Genomic DNA, 11,952 nt, shown 5'->3' on the forward strand with positions numbered 1-11,952 from the left:
AGATGACATGATTCTTTATATGGAAAACCCAAAAGACTCCACCCCCAAACTACTAGAACTCATACAGCAATTCAGCAGCGTGGCAGGATACAAAGTCAATGTGCAGAAATCAGTGGCTTTCTTATACACTAACAAGGAAAATACAGAAAGGGAAATTAGAGAATCGATTCCATTTACTATAGCACCAAGAACCATAAGATACCTGGGAATAAACCTAACTAAAGAGGTAAAGGATCTATACTTGAGGAACTATAGAACACTCATGAAAGAAATTGAAGAAGACACAAAAAGATGGAAGACCATTCCATGCTCTTGGATCGGAAGAATAAACATCGTAAAAATGTCTATACTGCCTAGAGCAATCTATACTTTTAATGCCATTCCGATCAAAATTCCACCGGCATTCTTCAAAGAGCTGGAGCAAATAATCCAAAAATTTGTATGGAATCAGAAGAGACCCCGAATCGCTAAGGAAACGTTGAAAAACAAAAATAAAGCTGGCGGCATCACCTTACCTGATTTCAAGCTTTATTACAAAGCTGTGATCACCAAGACAGCATGGTACTGGCATAAAAACAGACACATAGACCAGTGGAACAGAGTAGAGAGCCCTGATATGGACCCTCAACTCTATGGTCAATTAATCTTCGACAAAACAGGAAAAAATATACAGTGGAAAAAAGACAGTCTCTTCAATAAATGGTGCTGGGAAAGCTGGACAGCTATATGTAGAAGAATGAAACTCGACCATTCTCTTACACCGTACACAAAGATCAACTCAAAATGGATAAAAGACCTCAACATGAGACAGGAATCTATCAGAATCTTAGAGGAGAACATAGGCAGTAATCTCTTCGATATCAGCCACAGCAACTTCTTTCAAGATACGTCTCCAAAGGCAAAGGAAACAAAAGCGAAAATAGACTTCTGGGACTTCATCAAAATCAAAAGCTTCTGCACAGCAAAGGAAACAGTCAAAAAAACAAAGAGGCAACCCACGGAATGGGAGAAGATATTTGCAAATGACAGTACAGACAAAAGGTTGATATCCAGGATCTATAATGAACTCCTCAAACTCAACCCACACGAAACAGACAAACACATCAAAAAATGGGCAGAAGATATGAACAGACACTTCTCCAATCAAGAAATACAAATGGCTATCAGACACATGAAAAAATGCTCATCATCATTAGCCCTCAGGGAGATTCAAATTAAAACCACATTGAGATATCACCTTACACCAGTTAGAATGGCCAAAATTAACAAAACAGGAAACAACATGTGTTGGAGAGGATGTGGAGAAAGGGGAACCCTCTTCCACTGTTGGTGGGAATGCAAGTTGGTGCAGCCTCTTTGGAGAACAGTGTGGAGATTCCTCAAGAAATTAAAAATAGAGCTTCCCTACGACCCTGCAATTGCACTCCTGGGTATTTACCCCAAAGATACAGATGTCGTGAAAAGAAGGGCCATCTGTACCCCAATGTTTATAGCAGCAATGGCCACAGTCGCCAAACTATGGAAAGAACAAAGATGCCCTTCAACGGATGAATGGATAAGGAAGATGTGGTCCATATACACTATGGAGTATTATGCCTCCATCAGAAAGGACGAATATCCAACTTTTGTAGCAACATGGACGGGACTGGAAGAGATTATGCTGAGTGAAATCAGTCAAGCAGAGAGAGTCAATTATCATATGGTTTCACTCATTTGTGGAGCATAACCAATAGCATGGAGGACAAGGGGTGTTAGAGAGTAGTAGGGAATTTGGGTAAATTGGAAGGGGAGGTGAACCATGAGAGACTATGGACTCTGAAAAACAGTCTGAGGGGTTTGAAGTGGCGGGGGGGTGGGAGGTTGGGGTACCAGGTGGTGGGTATTATAGAGGGCACAGCTTGCATGGAGCACTGGGTGTGGTGAAAAAATAATGAATACTGTTTTTCTGAAAATAAATAAATTGGGAAAAAAAAAAAAGACTGATATCCAAGATCTATAAAGAACTTCTCAAACTCAACACCCAAAAAATAATCATGTCAAGAAATGGGCAGAAGACATGACCAGACACTTCTCCAATTAAAACATACAAATGGCTAACAGACATGTGAAAAAACATTCATCATCACTAGCCATCAGGGATATAAATCAAAACCACAATGAAATACCACCTTACACCGGTTAGTATAGCAAAAATTAACAAGACAGGAAACAAGTGATGGAGAGGATGTGGAGAAAGGTGTACTCTCTTACACTGTTGGTAAGAATGCAAGCTGATACAGCCATTCTGGAAAACAGTGTGGAGCTTCCTCAAAAAGTTAAAAATCGAGCTACCCTATGACCCAGGAATTGCACTTCTAGGTATTTCTCCAAAGATACAGACCTAGTGAAAAGAAGGGTCACCTGCACTCCAATGTTCATAGCAGCAATGTCCACAATAGAAAAATTGTGGAAAGAGAAGAGATGCCCTTCAACAGAAGAATGGATAAAGACATAGTTAATATATACAATGGAATATTAGCCATCAGAAAGGATGAATAACCACCATTTACATCTATATGGATGGACTGGAAGAGATTATGCTGAGTGAAATAAGTCAAGCAGAGAGAGTCAATTATCATATGGTTTCACTTATTTGTGGAGCATAACAAATAGCATGGAGGACAAGGGGCGTTAGAGAGGAGTAGGGAATTTGGGTAAATTGGAAGGGGAGGTGAACCATGAGAGACTATGGACTCTGAAAAACAGTCTGAGGGGTTTGAAGTGGCGGGGGTGGGGGTGGGAGGTTGGGGTACCAGGTGGTGGGTATTATAGAGGGGACAGCTTGCATGGAGCACTGGGTGTGGTGAAAAAATAATGAATACTGTTTTTCTGAAAATAAATAAATTGGAAAAAAAATATTTACTTAAAAAAATGAATACTGTTATGCTGAAAATAAATTATATATATATATATATATATATATATTAGAACAAGTAGCTTTAATTATCTAGTATTTCTACTTTAGTGCCTGAAAGTCAGTATGGCTCACATCATGGGAGGTTTTCTGGACCAACTATTGAGGTTGAACAACTCCAAAGTGACTTCAGATTTCTTTTTCTATTCAAGTAGGATTATAATACCGAATATCCTTATCCAAGAGAATATAAATGAATAATATCCAAGGCTGAATTCATTTCCCTTGAACAAAGTGTTATTGGATAAATGTCTGGATTTGATTTTTATCGTAATTGCAACAAATTACCGTGCTACTGCCTTAACACAAATTCATTTATTTTCTGATAGTTCTGGAATTCAGAAGCCTGAAATAGCTCTCTCTGGGCTAAATTCACTCTGTATGCATAGAAGACTTCATTCAAGAGGTCTAAGGAGAAGAGTTTGTCTTGCCTATTCCAGTTGTACAGCCACCTATCTTCCCTGGCTCATGTTTCCTCCCTTTATCTTCAAAGCCAGCAATGTAGCATCTCAAAATATCTCTCTGACTTCAAGTCTTCTGCCTCCCTCTTCCACAATAAGAGGACCTTGTGATCTATTGAGACCACCTGGATAATCATAATAACTTTTTTCTAGGGTCAGCTGACTAGCAATGTTAATACCATTTGCAACCTTAATTCTCCCTCACCATGACACAAGAGGTATCGAGAGATTCTGTAGATTAAGATGTGGAAATACTTTGAGGACATTATTGTGTTTACTAAAAGTCTTTTTCAGGGGTATATTTGATGTCAACCCAGGGGCCCTCACTTTGAAGAATCAAATACAGAATTTATTCCAGATGCCAAGATGAGTACTTAGACATTTCTCTCCAACCCACACACGAAGAGGATCACATGGCCTTTTTTTAAGATTTTATTTATTTATTTATTTGACAGGCAGAAATCACAAGTAGGCAGAGAGGCAAGCAGAGAGAGAGGAGGAAGCAGGTTCCCCGTTGAGCAGAGAGCCCGATGCAGGGCTCGATCCCAGGATCCTGAGATCATAACCTGAGCTGAAGGCAGAGGATTTAACCACTGAGCCACCCCGGCACTCCGGCTTTTTTTTTTTTAACATGGCTTTTTTATTAACATGATCTCAAAGCTATAAATGGTAAAGTGAACCCTCAACTAAACAAATTCAGTTTCATCTCAAAGTTAAGAGAAAGCACAAAGAGGTTATACCTCTGGAAAGAAGGCAAATCCATGAGAATGAGGAATACAAAACTGGATTCACCTGACTTCTAATCTGGTCTCCCAGGAACAGATTCTCAGTGGGAAATTTTTCCTTTCTGTCCAGACCAGTGGCCCACAGGGAATGGAGTGCTCCAAGGTGGGAGTAATAATGGAAAAAGTGCTTAATGAGCAGATATACTGAACTTTAAACTTCAGCTTGTGGAACCTTGGATTGCCCAAGATATGGTTGTTATTTTTGTCCCTAAGTCTGCTGGGGGACCCATGCTTCACTCCTTCCTGCTGTCCTGTCTGGAAACAGAGCTTCAGTCCCCATCACCAACCATCTAGGGGTGAATTCAGACCTCCGCATGAAGACTTTGATCTTATAGGCCCGCCCCCAGGTGAGTCTCATTGCTCAGCAGATATTTCAGGAAAGGATCAGATAGAATGGAAGCTGGTAACTTTTGCCTGAGGTCACCTGTAATATGTAGACTCATTTATTTTTTTCATAGACTTACTTATAATTATTTTATATAATGTGTTCAAAAGAAGAATGTCCATTAGACTCACCAATACAGGTTTCATTGTTAATGATACATGGTGGGAATGGAAGTCCAGTTGGATGAGACAGAGGAAGGAAATGGAGGACGTAAAGTGGTTCCAGCAAAATGACAACATATGGAGTTGGGGGGGGGTTAGGTTTTTTTTTAATTTATTTTTTATTTATTTTCAGCATAACAGTATTCATTATTTTTGCACCACACCCAGTGCTCCATGCAATACATGCCCTCTCTAATACCCACCACCTGGTACCCCGACTTCCCACCCCCCCCTTCAAACCCCTCAGATTGTTTTTCAGAGTCCATAGTCTCTCGTGGTTCACCTCCCCTTCCAATTTCCCCCAACTCTCTTCTCCTTTCTATCTCCCCATGAATACCCAACTTTTGTAACAACATGGACGGGACTGGAAGAGATTATGCTGAGTGAAATAAGTCAAGCAGAGAGGGTCAAGTATCATATGGTTTCACTTATTTGTGGAGCATATGGAGTTTTGCAGCTAAGGAGAGCAGGAAAACAGTATTAGCTTGGAGATGTGTGAAATAAACTTTTTAAGATGTGGTGGTTGGTTTTTTTTTAAGATTTTATTTGTTTTTTTGGCAGACAGAGATCACAATTGGGCAGAGAGGCAGGCAGAGAGAGAGAGGAGGTAACAGGCTTCTCGCTGAGCAGAAAGCCTGATGCGGGACTCGATCCCAGGACCCTGGGATCATAACCTAATCATGAGCTGAGTCAAAGGCAGAGGCCTTAACCGACTGAGCCACCCAGGCGCCCCAAGATATGGTGGTTTTGAGCGTGTTCCGTATTTATAGAAAGCTCCAGACCCATTCAGGTAGCAATTCCCTTGCAAAAGCAGTTCCTGACACACACATTTCTCTGCATTTTCTCTCAAGGTGAGTATTCACAATTAAAAAATTGTGTTTCATATGCAAAAAGTGGTGTGCTAACTAGCTTTATTTTGTAATACTTCATTACCAAGAGGTGTAGAAACGATGGAGACATTTGTGAGGTAGAAGAAAAAACAGCCAAATCTCTTCACCGGTGTAGTCATTCATTTACTCGAAGGAATTATATGTAACCTTCTTACATTTAATGACAATCATTGTCTGCCACCCGAGGAGGATGGCTACTGCTATCCCCACTATTTGAGAGAGGATATTCACATTTGGAATAGATTCGTTGTTTCTCTTAAGTTCAAATGTATATGTGGTTGATCAGATATTCAAAACCTGGTTGTCTGATTCCAAAAATTTTGCATTTAAAGCATTCAAAAAAAGTCTTCTATTATTTCATCTTTTAAAATCCCCTTCTATTTTCATAAACTGTGTATTTTCTCTTGCAATTTGCAAGTTTATTCCCTTTGCACTTTTTTCTAGAGGGATAGTCAATCAGTAAAATGTCTTGACATCATAAAAATATCACTCTTTTCTTGTTTAGATACATTATTTTTGCTTGCTTTGTTAATTAGTCTGGGCAACAAGAGGATGTGGACTGGGCTGGAATGCTGCCAGAACCAGGGAAGCTTCCTGCTCATCAGTCTTTCAGGGAACCCCTGAGCTTATTAGATTTCTTTCCCCTCTTGTGTCCATTTCTTTCCTCTCTCTGTTTTTGGAACCTCACTGTTGTGTTTACTTAAAGAGAACACAGGGTAATCATATGAAAATGGAGCACATGTTTTCACATCCACCGGAGGTTTGGAAGTTTTCCTGCTATTTCTATTTTTTTGGAACTCCTTCAGTAGAATAGGTGTGATTTCTTCTTTACATGTTTGGTGGAATTCTCGTGGGAAGCCGCCTGGCCCTGGATTCCTGTTTGGGGGGAGGTTTTTGATCACCCTTTCAATTTTATTACTAGCTATTGGTCTATTCAGATTGTCATTTATTCCTGTTTTGGTCTTGGAAGTTTATAGGTTTCCAGGAAGTCATCCATTTCTTCCAGGTTGCTTAATATGTTGGTATATAGTTGCTGGTAATAATTTTTTTATTTTTATTTTTTTTCACTGTTGCAGAATTCATTGTTTATGCACCACACCCAGTGCACCATGCAATATGCGCCCTCTACAATACCCACCACCGGACTCACCCAACCTTCCACCCCTTGCCCATCCAAAACCCTCAGTTATTTCCTCAGAGTCCACAGTCTCTCATGGTTCATCTCCCCCTCTAATTACCCCCAATCCCCTTCTCCTCTCCATCTCCCATGTCCTCTGTGTTACTCTTATGCTCCACAAATAAGCGAAACCATATTATTTTTTTTCCAATTTATTTATTTTCAGAAAAACATTATTCATTATTTTTTCACCACACCCAGTGCTCCATGCAAGCCGTGCCCTCTATAATACCCACCACCTGGTACCCCAACCTCCCACACCCCCACCACTTCAAACCCCTCAGACTGTTTTTCAGAGTCCATAGTCTCTCATGGTTCACCTCTCCTTCCAATTTACCCAAATTCCCTACTCCTCTCTAACGCCCCTTGTCCTCCATGCTATTGGTTATGCTCCACAAATAAGTGAAACCATATGATAATTGACTCTCTCTGCTTGACTTATTTCACTCAGCATAATCTCTTCCAGTCCCGTCCATGTTGCTACAAAAGTTGGGTATTCATCCTTTCTGATGGAGGCATAATACTCCATCATGTATATGGACCACATCTTCCTTATCCATTCATCCGTTGAAGGGCATCTTGGTTCTTTCCATAGTTTGGCGACTGTGGCCATTGCTGCTATAAACACTGGGGTACAGATGGCCCTTCTTTTCACGACATCTGTATCTTTGGGGTAAATACCCAGGAGTGCAATTGCAGGGTCGTAGGGAAGCTCTATTTTTAATTTCTTGAGGAATCTCCACACTGTTCTCCAAAGAGGCTGCACCAACCTGCATTCCCACCAACAGTGTAAGAGGGTTCCCCTTTCTCCACATCCTCTCCAACACATGTTGTTCCCCGTTTTGTTAATTTTGGCCATTCTAACTGGTGTAAGGTGATATCTCAATGTGGTTTTAATTTGAATCTCCCTGAGGGCTAATGATGATGAGCATTTTTTCATGTGTCTGATAGCCATTTGTATGTCTTGATTGGAGAAGTGTCTGTTCATATCTTCTGCCCATTTTTTGATGTGTTTGTCTGTTTCGTGTGGAAACAGTCAAAAAACAAAGGCAACCCACGGAATGGGAGAAGATATTTGCAAATGACAGTACAGACAAAAGGTTGATATCCAGGATCTATAATGAACTCCTCAAACTCAACCCACACGAAACAGACAAACACATCAAAAAATGGGCAGAAGATATGAACAGACACTTCTCCAATCAAGACATACAAATGGCTATCAGACACATGAAAAAATGCTCATCATCATTAGCCCTCAGGGAGATTCAAATTAAAACTACATTGAGATATCACCTTACACCAGTTAGAATGGCCAAAATTAACAAAACAGGAAACAACATGTGTTGGAGAGGATGTGGAGAAAGGGGAACCCTCTTCCACTGTTGGTGGGAATGCAGGTTGGTGCAGCCTCTTTGGAGAACAGTGTGGAGATTCCTTTAAGAAATTAAAAATAGAGCTTCCCTATGACCCTGTAATTGCACTCTGATATCTTTTTTAACATAATTTTTTAATTATGTTATGTTAGTACCATACAATACATCATTAGTTTTTGATGATTCACTGTTTAAGTATAACTATCTTGCTCATATCCATATCCATTAGATCTGTGGGAGAGGCCATTGTCTCTGGTTCTTTTCTTTGATGGAAGTTCCTCCTCCTAGTCATTCTGTTGAAGGTGGTTGAGGAGATATACAGAGTCCAAAATATCAACCATAATCCAAGCAAGATGCACCCTGGGAAAATTCAGAGGGTCTGAAGTCACCACCAGGAAAACAAAGCCAAAATAAAACACAAGAGTAAAATTTATAAAATTTAAAATTTTTTTAAACTTAAAGATTAAAAAAATTTATTAAGGGGGGAATGTGGAGAGTGGGGGCTATAATCTCTCAACGTGGGCAAGGTAAGGTGTTTCAGTTCTTCCTGGGTGTATTTTGTTCTCTTTTTTAGAGGACACTATTTCCTGGAGTTACAGGAAAAATATAACTGGTACATATAAAAGGTAATATTGAACACGAAAAAAGGACTACATTGCATCTTATATCTATATTTTTTAAAGGTGTGAAAAAGTACAAGTTAAAAAGCTACTATGAAATCTATTACATTAGATTTCTCAACATCTAGTTGAGAAAAAGGTAAAAAGAAAAAACAGAGAAGAAGCATGAGAAAAAAGAAAAAGAAAGTTGTATCTGAAAAATACACAAGCCCTGAAGCAGCACCTAAAGCTCAATATACTATTTTCCCCTGGTTTGCAGATTTTACAGTTTTATAGAGAACCTAGAGTTGTCATCTTCTTGTTCTTCCAGCTTGTTTTCTGGGGGAGGAACTGGCCACACTTTTTTAGGCCACCCTTCTTGGGTGGATTTGTCCTGCCCCCTATCAGTGGGCTGGGCTCCGTGGAAACTGGATTTTGGGGCTTTTGTTTTCTGGCAGCTTTCCAGGTTCTGAAGGTCAGAGCAAAGGAAAATGTCTGCAAGCAGACCTCTGCCCCAGGGCAGAGAAATTACAGAATTACAGTTCTTTTCTGTTCTTTTCTGAACCCTCCAGAATACACACCCTCCATTTCTGTGGAGCTGATGACAACCTCGGCTTCCCATGGGCAGTTCACACCCCTAGCAACCCTCTAAGCAGTCAACTCAAGCCCCTGCTTATCTCTGCCCTTTGTGCTTCTAAAACCATGAGCAGTCCCAGGTCTAGGTCCATGCCAGTGGCTGGCCCTCAGGCTGCCCACATGCCCCCTCAGCTTCTGGATCTTGTTTGAGCAATGTTTTCAGGTCCTTCCTGGTGGGCTGATACTGCTCTGTAAACTATCACTATCCCTGGCACAGGATGCTTTTGCGCTCTGGTGTAATACCACTTTCCAGAAGCCAGCTTATAGCGGCTCCCTCCTCCTTCTCTTTATCTTCCAATATCTACCCACAGAATCACTACACCATCCTTCATAGCTTGTAACCAGTGGAGTTTTTCTGCTTGTAGAGATCCAGATATATATCTTCTTACATCTCAGGCTGATTTTGTGGGTCTCCAGAATAGTTTTGTAGATATCCAGCTAAATTTAGGGGACAATTGAAATGGAGTCCCTTACTCCTCCACCACCTTGCCCCCTCACAATGAAATCTTTCTATTTGCAATGACATGATGGAGCTAGAGAGTATTATGGTAAGTGAAATAAGTCAGTCAGAGAAAGACAGATACCATACGATTTCACTCATATGTGGAATTTAAGAAACAAAACAAATAAGCAAAATGGAAAAAAAGAGAGAGAGACAAACCAAGAAACAGACTCTTAACTTCATAGACCACACTGATGTTTATCAGAAGGGATGTGGTGAGGAGGATGGAAGAAATAAGTGATGGGGATTAAGGGAGGGACATGTGATGATCACCATTTGTTGTGTGGAGTGTTGAGTCACCATATTGTACACATAAAATGAATATTACACTGTCAGTTAACTAACTAGAACTTAAAAACTTTAAAAATAAAATGAAGGATAATAAATACATAAATGAAGCTCATTTGCTTAAAAATTATTATTTCATTTTCTTTTCTTTCCTTGTAGTCACTACCACCACATGGAACCAAGCAATGATACCGGAATTTCAGACTTTCTTCTTCTGGGATTATCAGAGGAACCAGACCTACAGCCCCTCATCTTTGGGCTTTTCCTCTCTATGTACCTGATCACTGTATGTGGAAACCTGCTCATCATCCTGGCTGTCACCACAGACTCCCATCTCCACACCCCCATGTACTTCTTCCTTGTGAATCTATCTTTTGTAGACATCTGTTTCATCTCCACCACTGTCCCCAAGATGCTGCAGAACATTCAGAATAACAGCAAAGTCATAACATATGCAGGCTGCATCACACAGATATACTTTGTCCTACTCTTCGCAGGCTGGGATGATTTTCTCCTTACTGTGATGGCCTATGACCGCTTCGTGGCCATCTGTCACCCTTTGCACTACACCGTCATCATGAACCCCCGGCTCTGTGGACTGCTGGTCCTGGTGTCCTGGATCATCAGTGCTCAGAATTCCTTGTTACAGAGCTTAATGGCATTGCGGTTGTCCTTCTGTACAGGCATGGAAATTCCCCATTTTTTCTGTGAACTCAGTAAGGTTGTTGGGCAAGCCTGTCCTGACAAGTTTCTTAATGACATGGTGATGTATTTTGCAACTGTGCTGCTGGGTGTTGCTCCTCTGCCTGGGATCCTTTACTCTTATTCTAAGATTGTTTCCTCTATATGTCATATATCATCAATTCAAGGCAAGTATAAAGCATTTTCCACCTGTGCATCTCACCTTTCAGTTGTCTCCTTATTTTATTGTACAGGCTTAGGAGTGTACCTTAGCTCTGCTTCTCCCCAGAGCTCCCACTCAAGTGCAGTAGCCTCGGTGATGTACACGGTGGTCACACCCATGCTCAACCCCTTCATCTACAGCCTGAGGAACAGAGACATAAAGAGTGCTCTGAAAAGAATTGTTGGGGTTCCAGTGATTTAAGGGCCAATGCCCCTGGGGCTGAAGAAGTGCCCATGATTACAAGGTTTGCAGCCTCAGAGTCAGGAACTGACGTTCTTTGATCAGACTGTGGAAGTAGAATCTGCTCCTTCCATTTAATTCCTACAATTTCCATTTGTTTGAATTCAACTTTTCCACACATTTAAGTAACTCACTTTATTAACTTCTACTCTATCTGATATATAGACAGATTCCCCTTTATTCATCTTCATATATTCCTAATGGTTTCCCACATCATGGATCACAAATGCCTGGAAGTTTCTTAAAAGGGGCAAGTTGGATTTCTTCAAACTAATTTCATTTCAAATGACTTATACAATGCCAAGTAAATTTTCCCTAAATTTCCCAAAAGAATAGTCATAAATTGTATTCTCCATGTGGATAATACTACTTTAGCCAGGAAGACTTTCATATAACTTTATTATAGAGGAGAATACCAAACCCCAGATTTCACCTAGAGTCTGTCACTCTTCACATCACTACCTTTATCACCTTCCTGATAATGTGGAGTCTCTAACACTGTTCCTTTTATGCCTCGTGTTACTGACAGAGTGGCTTAGGTTAGGAAAGCCCGGGCATTCCCCTGCACCCATGCCCTTGTGGACATTCCCACAGA

At 40.5% G+C, this 11,952-nt stretch overlaps 1 protein-coding gene across 1 annotated transcript; it reads left to right on the forward strand.

The window, feature by feature from the left end:
• The first annotated feature begins 10,385 nt into the window (after positions 1 to 10,385).
• LOC122910712 (olfactory receptor 7A17-like) lies at positions 10,386 to 11,318 on the forward strand. The gene has a single exon (XM_044255328.1). The coding sequence runs from the start codon at positions 10,386 to 10,388 to the stop codon at positions 11,316 to 11,318; it is 933 nt and encodes a 310-aa protein (XP_044111263.1).
• Positions 11,319 to 11,952: the final 634 nt, after the last annotated feature.

Source organism: Neovison vison, chromosome 6 (assembly GCF_020171115.1).
Source record: "Neovison vison isolate M4711 chromosome 6, ASM_NN_V1, whole genome shotgun sequence".
Lineage (NCBI taxonomy): Eukaryota > Metazoa > Chordata > Mammalia > Carnivora > Mustelidae > Neogale > Neogale vison.